We start from the raw sequence: 20,299 nt of genomic DNA on the forward strand, positions 1-20,299 counted from the left end.
ACAAAGGAGGATGAGTTTTAGAATCTGATCACATGTTGTTTTGGTGTCAGGCATCGAAAATGATGAAGAAATCAAACAGCTGGATGAAGAAATCAAAGATCTGAACGAGTCCAACAATCAAGTTGAGTCCGACATGATAAAACTGAGGACACAAGTAAGACCACTCGACTGATTCAGAGTCTAGAGACAGACTACACATGTGTATTAACTGTTTAATTAGAGTCAGGGTTAAGGGTTTCACTAACTCACACTGTATGCAGACGATGCAGCCTTTTACATGGAAGAGTTTGCAAAATCTCTCAAGGTCTTAAATAGCAGCCAACCTTTGTTCACCACATATATAGAGAGAACGAGGCCTTAAACAAAACAGGTTTATATATTAAGAGATATAAAATCTCTATTCGAAATAAAAATGAACAGAATATTTGAAGAGTATTTTGAAGAGCTGTACAGTTTCAAAAGTGGTCGTATGGTTCAGAAATGTACCAAATGCTCAAAGTTAGTTCAGCTGATGATTGGTTACTTCGTCTGGCAGATAACTACGATGGAGACGAACCTGAAGTCCATCGAGGAGGAGAACAAGGTGATCGAGCAGCAGAACGACTCGCTGCTGCACGAGCTCGCCAACCTCAGCCAGTCGCTCATCAACAGCTTAGCCAACATCCAGCTTCCACACATGGTAAGAAATACGATAAATGCACCTCGAGGCAAATCGAGGCAAATGGTTTGTTAAGAATAACATTTTTGCATTGTTCCTAGAAGATCAAATAGAAGCATTTTCAAGCAAAATTCCTCCCAATAAAACTCCAAATACTTCCTTTATTGTAATGGCATTGCTAATTCTGAAGCGTTTGGGGAATCAGGTCTTGTCCCAGGAGTAAAAAAGGTTGTTTTGAAATGTAATGAAACATTTACAAGATGGGAAAGTAATATTTGACAGATTCTACGTTCCTCAGCTTTGCCTTTGATTAGAAATAAACACATTGCATATTACTGTTGTTACTCGGGATTGGACCTAACTAGTTGTTGTAAATAATGAAAGCAGTGTCTGCACCTTGGAGGAATCTAAATGTGTCTTAAGTCTTTCTGTCTTCAGTGAAACACCTGTGATCCATTTCTAATCCAAAGTAAACGTAGTCCTTAAAGTTGTCTATAGAGGGTTAAGAGTTATATTCCTGTGATGCTAAATGTCTTTGTCTTTGTGACACATTAAAGACTGCCAATGATTTGTATGCAGGGAGGTGTTAAAGCCTACGACAACACTCAGGGTTTTCTCCTCATCTGCTTCTTTCTGTTCGACCACCTTCTTTTTTTCCCAGCGGTCCATGCTGTGCTTCTTCTTCTGTGCTTTATGACGCCTCACAGAGTTTCATATTAACAAACGGCCTTGTCTCTTTTCAGTTTCAGTGAAGTGCTCATGGCTGTTTTACATCATAATGTCTCAGTGAGAAAGAAGACTGGGGCTAATTGGATAATTTATTTGAACAGTATAACCCTAACACTACCTGGAAGTTCTAGCTTTGGTCCCTCTATTATTGGGGTACAGATAAATGTAGGTTTTAACAAGGACTTTGATCTTTATCCCTCCTGAAACCACAAGTCCTGCTATGCTACACTCTTCTAAAAGAAAATATAGTTGCAGTTGATTTGCGTTGGACAGTTTCCAGAAAATACCAAGCTGCATCTAAGGCTTGATTCACACTGCTAGACTTTATGTAAGTGTTCAGATGTGCTCTAGGTTATTTATTTTTATTTTAGTGCTCAAAAGACTCTTTTGTTTTCAAGATGCATAATTGTGGAAGTGCTCCGCTGCAGTGTGAACAGACCCGGAGGGATAATGACTTGCTAAGGAGGATGTTTTGAGTTTCTCAGTGTAGCGCATGAAGCCTTGTGACGCCACTGTGTGTCCAGCGGGCTAATAGACTTCTCTGTACACCCTCTCCTGTAGAGACCGCTGCCACAGAAAGAGGCCCCAGTAAAGCATAACTGCTGTTTACAGATGCCTCCCAGAGTAAGAGATCCATTTATCCTTTATCCAATTATCCTTCTCTTCTGCACTGTCATCCCTTCCCTCCCAACTATCCATTTAAACTGCAGTAATCAAGGGTTTAGTGCAATTGTTTTTAGTAGGAGACAGAGTTGTTTCTTTCCACAGAAGGCACACAACACCATGCATTGGCAATAACTATAGCCCTTAGTTGTACATCTTGAGGTGTGGAATTGTCTAATATGCACATCATTTCTTGAGAAACTGGAAAAGAAATAGCACATAAGAAGGCAAAAAAAAGTGGGCCCAGCAACGCGCCTGGAGGAATGCCACAATTCTGACATATTACTGTGCTTTTCCAAAGATACAGGAATCATGATTCTTCCAGTAGAAGTTTCCAGTGAAACACATTCAAAGTGGTTTAACACTAACAGCAAACAGTAAGGCTAGTTATGACGCCGAAAAGATGCTCTGTTCACGAGGACAACAATCTCTGTTTATTAGACATTTCTTCACGTCCACAACTTCCTGTTTCCAAGATAAGCTGAAACTCCAGTTGTGTCTCCTTGTGTTTTCAAAATCCTGATTTTGTCTCCATATGCTAAACATTAACCTTCCATCCATCCACTAGCTACCCATCCCTCTCCTGATTTGTGCATGTTTTGGAGTTGCTTTTTGTAGAATTTCACAGGATTAAGTAAAGATATTCATCAAGAGTGTAAATTGTATAAAAAAGTAATCCTTGTGTAAATCAAACCCGCCTCCCCGATGGTAACCCCTTCTTCCCTTGCTTCCCGCCTGTCCTCCGAACCTTTTCCCACAATGTTTCACTGATCTGTTAAAAAACACAAACTCTAATCCCTCTGATTGTTTGTTTCTTCTTCATGGGTTTCTTTTCCCTCACAGGAGCCAATGAATGAACAGAACTTTGACACTTATGTGAGTACATTGACAGACATGTACACTCACCAGGACCAGTACCAGAGCCCGGAGAACAAGGCGCTGCTGGAGAACATCAAACAGGCCGTTCAGGGTATCCAGGTCTAGCCCTGGCCGAGGCCAAAATAACAAATGCAAAGCAAAAACAACAACAACAAAAAAAAAAAGAGGGTTACGGGTTGTTTTTTGCTGCTGTAATCTACCATAGTTCTTTTCATTCTACTGCTGTTATGCTCTCAACTTCATGGGTATCGTTTCTTATCATTTTGATTGTTGTTGCCTTGCTTTGAAAAACAACGTTTTAAACGAACATTCACGTTTTGTACATTTTCATATGACCTAATATAATGTGATGTACTGTTTATAGCTGCTAATGTATGCACATTCTAGTGTATATGTATTTATTTATTGTAAGCTTGAATCATTTCTTATTTTAACGCGAAAAAACTGGGCGTCACGGGTTAAAGGGGGAGCAGAAAGGAAAAAGGGAAAGCTGAAGAGCAATCATTTTTGAAAGGCTTTTCTCCTGAGCTGAAAACAGGTTGTTTAATGGATGTAATTCATTAGTTTTTGTAATGTTTGAAAAGTTGACACTTATATTACTGTAAATCTTTAGCTAAAGTAGAAGAAGAACCAATGCTATAAGCGATAAGATTTCAAACATCATGACACGGAAACTTACTGGTGCAAATCCCATCATCCCCTTCGGAGTTGTTTCGTTTAAACTTGTCTTTGTTGCTGCGGAGAGCGAAGGAAAGACCAATGGCTACAGAAAACGTAGGAGACAATCTGCCATTCAGAATTTTTTTTAATCATCAACCTTGAGCTAGCTAATATGGCAATGTGTCAGCAATATTGGTATGATAAGATTAAATTGTTTGTTTAGATATGGGATGCAATCTATATGAAAAAAAGTTTGGGTATATGCAATTTCTTATGAATAAAGCTAGCATAGAGCAGATAGATCTTTTTACTAACTATAAATGTATTGCGTTTTGTATAACCTTTTACTACAATCATGTTTTAGGAATCTGACGCGGGTGAAAGGACTTTGGTTCTGTCATGTTCGACTTTGCACAGGGACACCTTTGTTTCCATGTTTTGATGTTTTTATTGTCAATGAAGAGGCACTTGGCAGGCGTATGGATTTGTAGGTATGATTTTTTCTATCTAAAGGCTGACGGCTCCACTGGACTTACAGGGTCAAACGTCCCCATCCGTCATTGTATATTGCACTCGTTCTGTAGAAAACGTCTTCAATCATGCATCCTATTGTGTGAGACACAATGGGAAATGATGGCAGACGACATGATGACCAAGCAGCACTTTGTATTATTATCTTTGATTGTTATTGAAAAGATGAAGAAAAACTAAGCCAGCAGTCGTGAACGCGACGTCTGCGCACTGAATTTACCGACTGAGTATTTGATCTGAATCGGCCTTACGTTGACATTCGGTCTGAAATCACAGTCCTGACTGAAAATGTTTTCTGAACACCGTCGATCATGCATGCACTTTATTGGAGTTTGTCAAAGTATTATCACGTGGTAAATGAAGCAAAAACTGTACAGCGAGTTTGTGGAAACTGTGACTTTGACAAGACTTTGTGCTGGTGATTCCTGTAAGAAAGAATCCTGAAACAGATTTAACTGAGAAGATTGCTCATTTAAAGGACCCCCCACCTCTGGTCCCCCTACAGAGTTAACCTCCACCGCTTTCAGATGTACAGCATTTTGGAAGGATCACATCCAAACTCAAAGTTCAAAACCCAGCTTTCTGCGCTCATCCTTAACGAAGAGTGGAAAGTTTAGGATTGATGTTTTATTCATTTTGAGCTCACTTTGAGTCCTTCTTGGATGATAACTTTGGCCCATAAGCCTTTGTCACACCTGGCTTTATTTCTCAATGGCTACAATGGCTTATTGGTTAATGGGTATTGAAATATCTAGAGCCACCCACCATAACATATTGGCAATAAAATATTGTGATTCCTCAAATGATAAATCATCAATCTGGTTCAGTGTTGAACTTCAACCTGATCCCAGAGGAGCTCAGTTGCAGATTTCCTACTTTTTTCAGAATGCCTTTCAATAGAGTGAGGGATTGAAAGTCGTTGCGCTCAATCAAATAATACATACAACAGTTTTTGCTCTGAAGTTGCCACCCCAAACGTTCCATGTGACAATATGTGCAGCATTTCTTTTGATAAATCAAGATAATTAGGAGCTGGTTGGGTTTGAAATACACACTTTAACTCACTTTCAATAGCTCTAATGTGTAAAAGGGATATATATGTATATTATTTAAAAGACATTTAAGGGGAAAATCAAGTGTTAACCATCTTCAATCGGATCCAGTTTCCAATCAGTCCAGTTTCCCACAGGAAGGAAAAGTAAACATCAAACGGCTAACTGTGGGGGGGGGGGGGGGTCCTTTAAAGATGCTTCTTCTTTGGACTTTTACTGCAAAGCCTCATTCCCTGACTTCACATCTCTGTCCAAAGCTTTGTGTCTGCAGCTTCCTGCCAGTAAACTTCTGCATTAGATAGACTGACAGCTTGTATTTTTTATTTAGTGGGTTATTCTTAACTGAAAACAAAGGAGACGGGAGTTAAAGCACAATTCTGCCACTTAAAGACAATTCAATAGACTAGATATTGTAATATCAGATGTAAAAGCTAAACTGTAAGTATTTACATAGAAAATCTCAACACTAACATGTGACATGCTAGAATGCAAAAGAAATCCATATGAATATTTGTGAAATCATCGGTTTATGGAAATGTTACAGTTTCTTTGGGCGGTGCGTTGATAAAGGGGTTTTTATACAACATTCAGTTTCTCTCCTTTTACCCCTTTTTCTGTGTCACTCGCAAACTTTCAACCGCAGTTTTTCTTACCACATGGCATGGGTTTCGTTGATATTTTTGCTGTATGTTTAAGGTCACGAGATGCTACGTGATATTTTAATTTGACTTGTGAAGTTTGTACAATTTTTATCATGCTGGTGTTGGCATCTCTTGCTCTGAATAAATCTTGTGTTGCAACACTGATTACGTCCGGTTCTTCTTATGACTTGGAAACTGATTTGAGGAAAGTTAATAATGAGCCCAATCTCATCAAAATATCACAATATTGTTTGGATTGTATGCCTTATATTGTACTGGGATGTGATATGTTTCTTCCTTCAACAGTTGTTTGTTGGGATGGCCAATGAGTAATTCATAACACTTCACAGGGTGGGTGTTATTGACCGCGGAGCAATTTAACTTAACATTGGAGGAGTTGTAAATGCCGTTTAACTTTATTTAGATATTTCCATTTTATGCTACCTTATAGCCTACTTCTACCTTTAGTCTCAGCTGTAAATATTGGAATTTTTACTTCCAAAAATTAATTTTATGACAGTTACTTTTACAGATACGGATTCAAACAAATTTAAAAAGTCGACTGGTGATATTTTACTGTATCTTGTCATGATAAGTGTGATGCCAGCAGCAAATTCTCTTTTTGTTCATATCTGCAAAGGAAAAGGAGTATAACATTGATATTTAAATGTATTTTTGTCTTGTATCAGCCTGTTATTCTCATGTCAAATTTAAACAAGCCTTATAGTTTAACTTTGAATAACAAAACAACAAAAAACAGTAGAGCTACTAATTGAATTTAAACATTTATGATTATTAAATTATTATGTAATCATCATCATTTGAACTCTATTTTATTTTTAAATGATTATTCTTTTGTTGGGTTGGCCACAAACACTATGTTAAACATGTCTACGAAGTGCCGTGGTGATAGCTTGATGTTTGAAGTTAATGTAGCTCTTTGATTATTTTCCGCCATTTTTAATTTTTTTTAAAACCTTGACAAAACTTCTTCTCATTAACCGTGAGTCCCAATGGCAGGATGTACAGAGGGGGTCTATCGGACATGCCTGAACTTATTTTGAAAACTTTTTCTTTTCATTTGATTTTTCTTTTTATCTCCCACCAAGGAGTAATAACAACATCTGTCCCACAGTCCGTCCATCATAGTGGGTGGCGGTAATAAGCCTTAGAACGATAGGTGCCGCCTGCCTTTAAACAACAAGAAGCAGAAGAAATGCGCATCATGTACTTCCTTTGGATCGGTCGTTGTCTGATCAGGATTACCGGAGAAGGTAAAACGTTGAATTACTGTAACTACTGTATTTGGTTAACTTTGATTTTGCATCAAAGTTGCGCCAGCACTGCGTCAGAGGGTGTATTATGTATTATTTTCCGCCATTTTTAATTTTTGGAAAAATCTTCTCATGAACCGTAAATCCGAAGACACAGGATTTACAGAGAAGGTCCATCGGACATGCCTGAAGTTATTTTGAAAAAATCTACAAGATTGGTCAAATAGTGGAACCCGTTCATTGCTGCCCATGCAGCTATATTTATTGTTAATTTTCTTAAATGTTAATGTTGTTTAAAAAACGTTATTATTGTTATTAGTATTTTGTTCATGCAGTGACGGTGCTTAGACACTCGATGTCGCTAATTTGGCGCGCTCCACTACTTTTCCCTCCTTTGTTGTACTTCCGGTTCATAAACACACCTTTTCCGGTCTGAACCCCAGTAGCAAAACACGACGTAAACAAACCGGGAAAACGCGTGTGTTGTGGCGGTTTGTTTGATGGTTATTATGAACGAAGGTCGGATGAGCCGTTAGCCCAGGTTCGGTTGCGTAGTGACGGTAACCATGGTGAAGTGTGTCGTCTCCGGGTGCCCGAACCGCTCCAACGTTAACCGGGGAATCTACAACCACAGTCTACCGTCCAAGAGGTTCTTCACCTTCCCCGCAGACACCGCGCGGGTCAAGGTACATTCAGATCTGTGATTTAGGTCATCTATGTTATAGTCTGGTTCCCAGCGTGAAGGGGGAACTGTTGGGGTTGTTTTTTGAGTACGTTGAATCCATTTCTGACATTGTTAGGATCAAAAATGCCCATAAAACTTCCAAACCGACCCAAACTGTGTTAAAATCTCCTCAAATCAGCCAAGATGTTGGTTAAATTACGTAAAAACTATAATTCCGAGAATATTAACTGGTAACTTTCCATTTGGGTTAACTGGAAAAGTACATATGATTACATTCCATTAGATAAGATGTATTTCCGGCAGGGGGAAAGATCATCTTCACTTCACTGTACATGAACACAGTATATAAACAACAACAGATGTCAGAATCAAGCTTATTCCAGAGCGAGCCGTCCTACATGTCACTGCCCTGTAGCTGTTACAGGTTAGTGTGAGAGTCCTGCCCAGTGACACAGTGGTGTGCTCTATAGAGCTCCTGCAGATGATGTCATATATGCTGGTCACGTGACGAGATACGACAGGGGCAGCCATTTTGGCAGTCATCGCGGCAGTAAATTGACAGGCACTGGCAGACTGTCAAGGATGGTGGATAACTGCTGTGCACCAGGTTGCACAAATAGGCGTGGGAAAAAGAAAGGTGTATCGTATTATCGCATTCCTAAAGACGCGGAGAGGAGGGAGAAGTGGATTGGAGCGATTAAAAGAGCCAGGAGCCTTCAGAAAAAGACTGAAAGATGGGACCCCCCGGCCGTTGGCTTTCGCTTATGCAGTGATCACTTCATATCAGGTGGGTGAAGGAATACAGTACAATGCTACAAAAAGTTTCTGGTCAGTTTAATTAAATTTAATTAGTTTAATTTAAGAAGTAGCACCCAGTTATTATAGCTAACGGACACTGTGATGTCCCTTTTTAACTCAACAAGTGTGGCTCTGGCGCAGCCTAGCCAGTTAGCAAGTTAGCTTGTAGCAAGCTAGTGGTAAACAAACCCGTGTTGAAATATTCCTTCTTATTTTGTAGGGAGAAAGAGTGATAATCCGTTGAGTCCGGATTTTATCCCCTCAATTTTCGATTACCTTCCATCTCCAGAGAAGAGGAGACATAAAACGAGACTGGAGGTTTTTAACAGAAGGCAGAAGGCTAAACTGCACAAAGTAGAGCAGGCAAAGATATCTGCAGAAGCCATCCGTCAAAGGTGGGTAGATCAAACTCCTGTCTGATTACATGTTGGGTCTACTTGTGATCGGTGTGTTATTCAGATTATTTTATTTCAAATAGTTAACTGCCGTGATATGGTTATAAACAATAACGTCACACCAGTCATTTAATGAAGGCTAATATCATATGATTTCCATTAAACATGTCAAACTGTAAACATGTAAACATGTCAAACTGCCATCAGTATTGTATGCATGAAAGCTTATTTTGCTGCTTCTGTGTTTTCATCAGGACATCAACTGATGCAGCCCCAGAAGACCATATCACAGAGCCTTTGAAGGAGCCCCCCATCACAGATCCGTTGGAAGACTCAGCCGATGATCCTGTCCAGCCTGAACCAGTAACACCACCATGCACCTCTGAAACCTGCTGTACCCGCATCCAGAGTCTTGAGCAAGAATGCCAAGCTCTAAGGGCTGAAAATGTGTTGTTAAGGGAAAAGATTAAAAAAGCTAAAAAACATGCTAACGTGACACTTCCGTAGCTAGCCAAGCTAATAAACAAACAATGCTAACGTGACACTGCCTATCAAACTGGAATAATTTAATACTTACCCTTGCAGTGATGATGCCGAAGTTTTTGGATGTAAGACTCCACAGTTGAATGTTGTTTACGAAGCCGGACTGACACCATTTGTAAGCCTCCAAGCTTTTGTACGCTCTGAGGGAGTCTCCTGAGTACACTGATGGAAAGCTTACAAGATAGCTGTGGATGTCTGCGTAGCGCAAGTCGGGTACATCGTCTTCAGAGCAGGAGGTTATGCTCTTGAAAAGCACACCGGGTGAATTATATGGGTCGCTTATATTTAATCTCTCTAATTTTGTACTATAAAGCCGAATTTCACTTGAATTAAAATGAGAAGTATACTCGCTCGGTAAGAAAACACTGGCACCGGTGGTCATGTTGACTGCCAAAATGGTGGCTCCCAACCAAAAGTCACGTGACCGCAGGAGCTCTATGCAGTGGGACTTGAACCATTGCTCTCCTGACCCAAAGACCAGCGCACTAAACCACTGAGCCGCATCCTCCTGTCCGTCCAATATCATGACATGAGTTTTTATGAGAAATAATTAAAGATTTGTTTTTGCACACTACCCTTTATTCTCCCCTCTTGTGCCCCCCCCCCCCGTCCTGTAATCTGGATCCCGCTGTCTTCCTTCAGGTATGGCTGGCGGCGTTGAGAGAGACCGACAAGCAGGACTCAGCCGAGCAGCATCAAATCTGCGAGGACCACTTCCTGCCGGAGGACATCTCCACCGACGGGGTCAAGAGTGACGCCATCCCCATCATGCCCCCCTGCCTGGACGGGCCCCTGGGCACCAGCGGCCCCTGGGGTGCTGAGTCGTCTGAGGAGGAGGACCAGTGGAGAGGCGGCTGTGATGAGGAGGAGGAGGAGGAGGAAGAAGAAGAAGAAGAAGAAGAAGGTCTGGTTTATGTGGAGCCTCCAGCGCCAAAACCCCCGGCAGCGGAGCCACTGAAGCAGGTATGAAGATATTTGTAGATGAAATATCAGAGCTTATTGGTGTTGATTGGTAGAGCTGCAAACAGGATTTGATTGGTTGGCTACTTAAAATGATTGGACTAATATTTGATATTTATTTCATTGATTTGAAGAAAGGATGAACATGCTTGAATTCTGCTTCTTAAGATGTGAATATTTTCTGTTCTTTACTCCTTTAATGAAATATTGAACATTGATATAAAGTCTACCACACGTTTTTACACATTCAACCACAATAATCTATAGTAACTCCAGTAAATGAGCATCCAGTGATTAGATCTGATGGAGTATAAGTATCCAGTCTCTTAAAGGTACCAATAACCCTTGTTTAGGAGTAATCAGAGCACATTGAACGTGTGTTTTTATCCTGCATTTCAGGCTCCAGTTGTGAAGACCACGTCAGCGGCCAAAACGACAAGGTAAAATACCCTCTGCTTCTTCTTAGTCAAAATATAGTGGGACACCAAAGGGTTCTTTCACATGGTGGTGGGAAGGTACGTTTCCTCTGTGGGACAAATAAAGACAAACTAAATTTAAGAGAGTAAGATACGTGTTCTTCCTTCTCAGCACGCATCAGAAGATCTCGAGTCTTCAGACCAAACCATCCAAAAGATACGGTGCGCCATCCGTCGTTTAATCAAACCACTTTCATATGACACACACACACGCCTCGATGTCATTTATTCCAGTACAAGAATGGCTCCTGCTGAAAACAAATAGTTTGATTTCAGGAAAATCTTAAAGACTGTAGCTTTAAAGATCCAATTACTTACTTATTTCACTATTTATAAGACAGTACAATATACCCTTTTAAGTCGATCAGTTAAGATACCTTTTCTTGTGTTAAATTGGATCTGAACAAACCGTACGATGAGGAAATGTAATTTCTTGTATATCCCTATCTTTGTCTCTGACCCTGGGTCGTATCGTTGTGTCTTCAGATGTGTCCCTGGGGTTGCTGACTCAGCGTTTCCTGGAGCTGCTGCTGGAGGCTCCGGACGGTGTGGTGGATCTCGGTCAGGTGACTAAGAGTCTGCAGACCCGCAGGAGGCGAGTTTACGACATCACCAACGTCCTCGCAGGCATCGACCTGCTCCAGAGGCAGTCGGTCAACAACTTCAAGTGGATGTGAGTGAAGACCGGAGATGCTGTGTGTGAAGCTACTAATGAACTTTAACACCTTTAAGTAACGAGTTCTGTGTGCACTGTGTGTGTGCAGAGGAAGCACGTCCGTCTCCAGCTTCCTGTGGCAGAACCAGCACAAGCTCCAGAGAGAGCTGGACAACCTGAAGCTGGTGGAGGACACGCTGGACTCGCTCATCAAGAGCTGCGCCCAGCAGCTGTTCAGCATGACGGACGACACAGAAAACGCCAGATATCCTTCCACACGGCTGCTTCCATGTTCTGCCTGTTTCATAAAACCAGCACGTCTGGAAAGATGGCAGGAAACTTCCTTATTTAGCTATCGGATTATTTAAGTCCTTTTTCAAACGGGGAGGTTTCCTGCTGCTTGTTTTTTTATATTTAACCAGCTTTCTTTGAGTTTTGGACTCTCAAAAACTGGGATGGACATTTTAAAACTCTGACATTTTATTGAACAAACGATAAATTGATTCTAGAAAGAAGGTTGTTTTGCAGGTTTTATTGAGCAGTGTGGGATGAAGTAAAACATATTGTTGTGAACGATCTTTAAAGCATGAAGCAGGTTTCTTTAACTCTCTGCACGTTGGCCTACGTGACCCACGAGGACGTCAGCCGCCTCGAAGCCCTCCAGCAGCAGACGGTCATCGTGGTCAAAGCTCCGGAGGAAACCAAGCTGGAGGTCCCTGCTCCCAAAGAGGTGCAAACACACTCTAACAGATCTGATGGCATGTTTTTAAGGTGCTTGGTAAAGCGGTCTCATCACCGTGTGTCTGGGTGTTCATGCAGGATAACATCCAGGTGCATCTGAAGGGGGGGAGGGGTCCCATCATGGTGCTCACCTGTGAGGTGGGGGGGGCAGACGCCAGCAGACACTTCCTGACGCTGGAGGAGAGCCCGATAAAGACCAACACGCTGCACACAGGTACCAGAGGCACTCAGTGGTGCAGAAAAGAAACATTTAGGTGGATTCTGTGCATGTTTTACTAATGATGTGTTTTTCTTATCCTCTAATTTTAGATTTTTTATAAAGTATAATGATGTTTTACTTAACACCCTTACATTTGTTTTTGTTTTTTAACTTCTCTCTTTTTCTTTATATTTGTATTTTACTTTTGATTGAAGCAACCGTCACAAAAGCAAAAACTAAAAGCGTATAAAGAAGTTTAACTTAAATCAAAAACTAAATAACACACAGCAAGGAAATACATGTTTAACTACTAAATCATATAAAGCCGTTTATCCAACAGACACATGTATACCAATTCCCACATTAGAGGCATCACCTAAACATATCAAATATAAAAGGCACAACAGTCAATATAAACAGAAATGACAGCCACTTAGAAACGGATCAGGATGGAAATATTCAAGGGAGATATAGTGCAAAGATTGTCCAGCAGTTCATATAAATAAAATATTCATCTCTACCTAACACACAGACACACACACACTGCTATGATTTTAATTGATCTTCCCTTCTTTGTTTTCTCAGAGTCCTCAAGTCCACAGAGTGCTGTGAGTACTGCATAGTGACCACCAGGGGGCGCCAGCTGTCCCAACATTGTAGACAGGACCCTGAACGCATCGTCTCCGCGGACCAGGAAGAGTCCCAGTGACACACGATTCATGCTGGACCATCAGAGATTAAAAAGTGACTGGTACAATATCCAATAATAAATCCAGACCCATCAGGAGCAGAACTCAGACCTGGAAACACTACTCATGGATCCGCTTCATTTATCCTCACGTTGGATCTGTTCAGAAGAAGGAAATTAAGAGGAGGAGGAGGAAGACGGCCTGGATGTTTGCAGCTTTATTTTGTATGATAAGTGAGGGAGAGGAGGAGAAACACAGCTGTTTTTTACCTACAGCGGTTAGCTGTATAATATTTGACTTTATGTTTTTCTTTGCGTTTTCTAATAAAGCAAACACCTCAGAGATGCTGTAATCAATAAAAGTTACTCATGAAACCATCGTCTCCAGGGCTAAATTAATGCAAGTGCTTTTTCTGTGTTTAATCATAAAGCGGGCCTATTCTGCTTCCCTTTCCTGTAGTGTGATTGGGGTTTTAGTGCATGTAAATGGTCTGCAGAGGCTAAAATCCATTCCAGATGGAATTTAAAGACCTTCCTGAACCCTAAAGCATGGAAACGTCATCAAAGACGCTCAAAATACAAAAAATGATCCTGAACATGAGCAGAATATGTCCTTTATGAACATATCCACCTCTCTCTGGAGAAGCTGAGGAAGAATCCTTGATATTATACTTAGTCTGGGCATGGAAACCTCACAATGTGAAGCGTAGACACTGAGGGGAGGATCCAGTATTTGCAGCTGAGCAACATTTCTCTGTCAGATGAAAACTGGACTGAAGAGTGAAAAACCCCTTTCTCTGCTGAGTAACGTCCAAAGTGTTTCCAGTCAGCTCCATCACCTCACCACACACAAAGTGCTTCATGAATGGGTTAAAATAACTCCAGCAAACACTCGGGCTCAAGCTCCACTCCGGTCATAATTACACCCCAGAACCCGTGTCTGCATGGCTCCGGTTTTACGGTGTTTTCTTCGCTCCGGGTTTTATGGGGTTTGGTGACTCTGGGAGTTCCTGCAGGGACGCTTTGAAGCAGCTCTCTGGAAACATGTCGAGACACACTTTGCTGTGATGTTTCTGGCGCGGGTTGAAGGAAGCGAGCAGATCTGCATGTAACGCTGAGACAGATGTTGTGTAATTGCTACTGGTTTGGCTCAATCAGAACAACTTTACAGGGTTTCTTCAGAGGAGAGGGAGGAGGGTGTATATCCAGGAACAGGAGAAGGGCTTGACCTTAATCTGAGTTCAACACAGGGATCTACTCACTTCAAGAGGATATTCTGGTCATCAATTCTGTCTCGTCTTATTATTTTAACCCTTATATGTAAAGCTTTATTTATAATAATACAAATAAATCACATTTATGTAGCGCTTTCTACGGTATGGACACTATATATTCAGTATGAGGCAGCAGAGGAAGCTTCAGTGCTGAATGGAAAGAGAGCAGAGAGAGAGGATGCTGGCATTTATAAACGGTGTGACACACAAGGTGGACTCCTGTGTGTGGCTGTGTGTGTGTGTGTGTGGTATTTATAGTGCTGATTGGCGTCATCAACTCCAAGCAACCCACTGCTGGTTCTGAAAGTCACGCTGCGATGCAACATGTTAACCATCAGCATGCGTCATGGCCTACACCCAAGTGTGTGTGTGTGTGTGAATAAAGCTCTTCCATCAGTGCTGCGATGCAAAGATTTCTACTGAAGCAAATTTGTTTTATTACACAAGAAGGAAATGTGAAATCATTATAACCCGTTTCACTTTGTTATAATGACTCTGATTTAAGTTGAAAAGTTGTACCAACGACACCCCCGTCTTATTTAGAAATGAGTGTGTGGATTCTCCACCTCATGCTTCTTTAAATAGGCCCCAAATGTGGGCTGGGCAGAGGGAGCAGGATCTCAACCTAAAAGCAGAGTCTTGAGCGGTGACCGTGGTAGAGGTCTCCTTTCTCTTTGGATCAGATGATAAAAAAGAAGAGGCTGCAGCTCGGACAATCTGGCAAGAAAGAGCAGAGGTGATCAGGTGTTCATTTAAAGATGAGATAACAGAGAACAGCTGAGTCAGCAGGTGAGACGACACTCATCCCTCCCGAACGATGCACCCGGGCAAAGAGCTGAATTCATGTTTGACGACATATTACTGCCATTAAAACGGTAATATTAAGAGCTCTTTATCCTGTCAGTGTTTTAAAAAACAACATCAAATCTAGAAGATACAACACACACACACACACACACACACACACACACACACACACACACACACACACACACACACACACACACACATCAGGTTTTGAGTTATCGCTCCTGTCACCGTCCCTCCAAAGCCCTGGCTCTCAGTTCAAAGTTTCAAGGTAAAGACATGTGCAGGGTATGTGTGTGTGTGTGTGTGGGGGAGTTTATTGATGGTGTTCCTTGTTGTCTTTATGTTGGTAAGTATAATAAATCTTCTGCAGGCCACACACACACATACACACACACACACACACAGGAAGGCCATCAATCAGCTGATGTCTGTAAGAAATTGCAAGGGCGTGTTGGATCGTAAACAGTTTACTTTTATTGTCTGTTTTGTGTGTGTGTGTGTGTGTGTGTGTGTGTGTGTGTGTGTGTGTGTGTGTGTGTGTGTGTGTGTGTGTGTGTGTGTGATGTAAAATGCTGCCGTCTGCCTGCAAGGCATTGTGGGTAATGACAACGTCCTGTTAAGACAGAGCTCCGTCTGGCACCGGGGGACGGGGGACGGAAGGACTTTATTTATGTGAGGATATAAATCTCACAGACTGCAGGGAAGCTGAAGAAGACTCACCTTTCATATACAAACTGCACTTACCTGTGGACACCTGGGACGAACGATCCAACTGTAATGAATGGTAATTATCAGGTGAGTGACTTCAGTGGCTCAAAACGTGGGTATGCACTATATGCGATGCATATAAGGTCGATGCCATGTTGAACGGTCGATGCCATGTTGAACGGTCGATGCCATGTTGAACGGTCGATGCCATATCCGAGTGATCGATCTTGAATTCCGAATGCTCGTGGAATGTTCGCAAAGTTTTCGTAACTTCTCGGAATTCTTAGAATTATGGGTAATCACATTTCTCGAAGAAGACAATCAACATGCAGAATGAATCTGTATGTAAATCCCTGACACTTTAATCAGGCCGCATATCAATGTGATGCCATGTAGGCAGTGGCGGCTGGCCAATAGAGGGCGCTAGGGCGCCGCCCCACCACTCACCTCTCACCACATTTCCTTGAATAAGACATAAAAAAATGAAATAAAAATGAAATAATACAATAAAAATATTTCGAAATATATGTATATATTTTTTAGATGTGCAAGATAAATATTTCATAGTTAATGATGAGTAAAGTTGTTTCGTTCGTTGACATTGTCTGATTGGTGACGTATTTCCGCCCTGTTAAAAGCTGTACATGCGCAGTAGCTCCTCTTCAATACAAGAGATAGGACGATGTTGGGGCGCACCTCTCCTGCGCCCCGAGCTGAATGCAGCTGGATTTGGCGGCGGGGCTGACGTCACAGCCTTCTGTCATAAAGTATGTGTATTGTCCATGTTATATATGATATATATTATTCAAATATATAGAGATAGATATAGAGATAGATATAGAGATAGAGATAGATATAGAGATAGATATAGAGATAGATATAGAGATAGATAGATATGTATTATATATGTATATTGGCCCTCTGTATAGTAATATAGCACATCTGTATATTTGTTCATACTACATCTGTTTATACTATGCCAATTATTCCCACCTCGGGGGCTTGCTTGCTTGCTTTTGTGACATTAAAAACTCTTAAGCAACTTCGAACTCAGCGTCAATTATAGTCGATTGTGACAGATCGAGAATATGCTTCACAGCTGGTAGGAGGGGCATCAATGACCGCTAGGGGGGGCACGGCCCTCGAATGCCCCCCCTTAGCGCCGGCACTGTTCATAATATTCATCCAGTCAAGCACAACAACAGAACACCAGAAACCAAGCAGGTTTTAACTTCGCACAAACCCAAACATCATGTTACACTCCGAGCTGAAGAAGAGCCCGGGTATAACGTACTACTACTAGTATTAGGAGCGGTGGAAACTGGATAAAGCTCCTACCTATCCGAAGACTCTACTCTGCTCTACGCACTCTTACTAGGTCTTACTAACTCTTAATGCCACTTAGACTCACCTCAGCTGAGTGGAGGACAGTGTTACAGCCCTGAGAAGGTCCTGGCTGTGCTTCTTCCGACAGCGGAGCAAGATCTGACCCTTCTTCGGTCGCCATGTTGATTGTCTTCTTCGAGAAATGTGATTACCCATAATTCTAAGAATTCCGAGAAGTTACGAAAACTTCACGAACATCCCACGAGCATTCGGAATTCAAGATCGGTCGCTCGGATATGGCATCGACCATTCAAAATGGCGACGACCGTTCTGAAAGGCGACGACCGTTTACGAGACGGAAATTTGCGGCGCCGCGAGGCACTAGTAGTGAGTTGCCGTCCATGGGAAAAGATGGATGAAGCAAAAAAGCTGTCGGGGGCTGAACATAGGAAAAGAAAGAGGGCAAAGGAGATGGCATGTCAAGGGATGCGACAACAGTTAAATAAGCGGATGGTGAAAGGCAACAGGTAGGATGATTTAAAGTGTGACGTCTCTGCTCGGAGGCTTGCAAACATTCATGTTAACGGACTGGCTAGCGTATGCTAACACTGGGCATGTAGCAGCCACAGGTGGGTGGGTTTATGGCTAGCTTAGAATATGCAAAACCGAGGTTACTGATTTGTAAACTGGAAAATATGAGGTAGCATGTACAGTAAATGACAAGAATCTTGAAAATATAACTATAGAATGGCTCTGGTTTAACATGGAACCATGCAGATTTGTTCCCGTTTACTTTGAGGCTTGTAAATATTCATTTGAACAGACTAGCTAGTGTTTGCTAACACGGGGAATGTAGGGGTTTATGGCTAGCTTAATGCAAAACACCTGGAAAATATGAGGTAGCATGTACAATAAATGACAAGAATCTGGAAAACAATATGTGGTGTATTAAATCTGTTCATACAGGTAGTTACTCTCTGAGGTCATAGAGAGTGCAGAGAGTGATGTGGTACAACAGGAGGTTGTAGAACAAACCTCTGGGATATGTCAGAAGGCCTCCAGGGATGAGTAAGAAAAAGACCAACGTATAGCTCACCTTATTTGGGTACACATTCTTATAGAACATCGCATTTGGACACACACAGACACACACACACACACACACACACACACACACACACACACACACACACACACACACACACACACACATTTCTCCTATATAGTGTATGCACAAAGAGGTTTCGGGGGGACTTCCACAATTGGCTCTGGGAACCCGGCATCGCCCGTGTTGATGTCTGATACTATGCTGTTGTGATAAACCTTATTATATACAAGCTGGTGTCTCCGGAGACTTCTTCATCATCTTCACAAACATCGCTACAACATATACCTCAATAACTAATGCAATAACTCTGGTTTTATTACTATTCTTTTTTGGGGGGGGGTGGCAAAATTCTTGCATACCCCCCTGACACTGGGTAGCTGCGCCCCTGAGTGACTTCCTCTCTTTGCACACTGTTTATTCTAACCAAGAATATTCAGCAGCTTTGATTATCTTTAGCTTTTCGGGCTTTCGATCCAGAAGTGAATAGCAATGTTGGCCACTATGATACGCTTTGTTTACACCGGCCTAAAACCTTTCCAATCCAACTTTATTTATATAGCTTTAAAAACATCAGCGGTGACCACGGTGCTGTATAAAACACAACCAAATGTATAATGTTGTAGGAGTCCTGCCAGGTAAGGTGGGGCCAGACATTGGATGGGTAAAACAGTACATGAGGAGAAACGCTGTGCATCTTTAAAAACACATGCAGATGAAAAACATCTTCAGCACCTTTCAAAGTGTTTACTGAAAGCTCTGCAAATAAAAAACACATCTATATACAGTATACACAGACGGCTCCTGAACATGGTGAACTATTGCACAACATTTAAATGACACCTTAGAGCCGCCATATAAACACCTTTTGGTTTTCTGACAACACTTTGTTCTGAAGCACACTCCTCTCAGAAACCCGTCCCAAACGATCACATTACTCGTGCTTTTTACCTGAAACAAACCCTGGAAAAGACATCCAAAGGACACGTTGGTCACATGATGATCCTCACAGTGACCATATGTTATCTCAGCTTTAAATAGAGCAGAATATTTGGTACAGAGAGAACAGCGCTTGTGCTTTTTGGCCGTCACGTCGGACTGGCACCGTCTGGAGGATGGGACGCTGCCAGCGTGGCCCGCCTGCAGGACACATTTCTTCATTAAAAAGCTTTATCTGGAGTCTGTGAATGAATATTACAGCACCAGGTAATGTAAGACATGCTGTATTCTCATGTTGGGGTGCATTCACTGTTGTTTTACACACTCACATCATGCAGAGAGACATTCTTGGTGTTGATGAACAGCAGGTGTGATGATTCCTGCTCGTGTTTAGCATCAGTATTTATTGGTCATTCTTACATTTCATACTCACTTCTACTTCATCAAAGAGTGTTTTAATTATTCTACGTGGATGAAGTGTTTCAGGAGCAGGAAGCAGTACAAAAACAGCAAACCAATATGGAGTTGCACCAGTTTTTTCAGCCACATATCAGGCAGGTGAGAGGTACCTCAGGGGGTAAGACGCGTTCTCTACCTTTAATCTCTACAACTAAAGAGGCATTTCAGCACATTTCAAAGGTCTGTACAAGAAAACAAGCCTTCCTGTGTCAGCTAAAATCTATAAATAGATTTATACCCCCCCCCTGAAGTGCATGAAGACATATGGCTGATCTGGTGGTGGAGCAGGGAGACCCACAGGAAGGATCCCTGCTCCAGTAAACCTGCAGCATCAGCATCTTCCTCTCTACTGGTCTGATGATTACACTTGCCTGTACAGCATTGGCGTTTTTTTTCCTCCATTTTCGTCGCTTCCTCTTTGAAACGAACACTTTTTCATAGACGGTGATGC

General features: G+C 41.8%; 2 protein-coding genes across 6 annotated transcripts in view; both read left to right on the plus strand.

The window, feature by feature from the left end:
* Positions 1 to 5,958, plus strand: part of myt1la (myelin transcription factor 1-like, a) — a 57,262-nt gene extending 51,304 nt beyond the window's left edge. The window contains 4 exon segments of the mRNA XM_063902890.1: positions 51 to 154; positions 536 to 679; positions 1,949 to 2,011; positions 2,894 to 5,958. Coding sequence (XP_063758960.1) covers positions 51 to 154; positions 536 to 679; positions 1,949 to 2,011; positions 2,894 to 3,034 — 452 coding nt within the window. The 3' untranslated portion in view covers positions 3,035 to 5,958.
* Positions 5,959 to 7,501: 1,543 nt separating this feature from the next.
* e2f6 (E2F transcription factor 6) lies at positions 7,502 to 13,602 on the plus strand. 5 transcript variants are annotated; one of them, XM_063902714.1, is made up of 12 exons: positions 7,519 to 7,773; positions 8,243 to 8,559; positions 8,791 to 8,965; positions 9,220 to 9,769; positions 10,151 to 10,471; positions 10,868 to 10,908; positions 11,057 to 11,106; positions 11,431 to 11,617; positions 11,709 to 11,864; positions 12,215 to 12,329; positions 12,419 to 12,554; positions 13,125 to 13,602. In XM_063902714.1, the coding sequence occupies exons 5-12, from the start codon at positions 10,277 to 10,279 to the stop codon at positions 13,160 to 13,162; spliced, it is 918 nt and encodes a 305-aa protein (XP_063758784.1). In that variant the 5' UTR covers positions 7,519 to 7,773; positions 8,243 to 8,559; positions 8,791 to 8,965; positions 9,220 to 9,769; positions 10,151 to 10,276; the 3' UTR covers positions 13,163 to 13,602. The 5 variants fall into 5 exon arrangements, with proteins under 5 accessions (XP_063758782.1, XP_063758783.1, XP_063758785.1 ...); XM_063902713.1 differs by having other exon boundaries at positions 7,513 to 8,559; XM_063902715.1 differs by lacking the exon at positions 8,791 to 8,965 and having other exon boundaries at positions 7,513 to 8,559.
* Positions 13,603 to 20,299: the final 6,697 nt, after the last annotated feature.

Source organism: Eleginops maclovinus, chromosome 15 (genome assembly GCF_036324505.1).
Source record: "Eleginops maclovinus isolate JMC-PN-2008 ecotype Puerto Natales chromosome 15, JC_Emac_rtc_rv5, whole genome shotgun sequence".
In the NCBI taxonomy this organism is placed as follows: domain Eukaryota; kingdom Metazoa; phylum Chordata; class Actinopteri; order Perciformes; family Eleginopidae; genus Eleginops; species Eleginops maclovinus.

Excerpts from the sequence above, each read along its gene's own strand:
- e2f6 (XM_063902712.1), top strand. The coding sequence starts at position 7,654 with ATGGTGAAGTGTGTCGTCTCCGGGTGCCCGAACCGCTCCAACGTTAAC. Across the intron at positions 10,472-10,867 it reads CAGCGGAGCCACTGAAGCAG|GCTCCAGTTGTGAAGACCAC; the intron begins GTATGAAGATAT and ends CCTGCATTTCAG. Across the intron at positions 11,865-12,214 it reads GACGACACAGAAAACGCCAG|GTTGGCCTACGTGACCCACG; the intron begins ATATCCTTCCAC and ends AACTCTCTGCAC.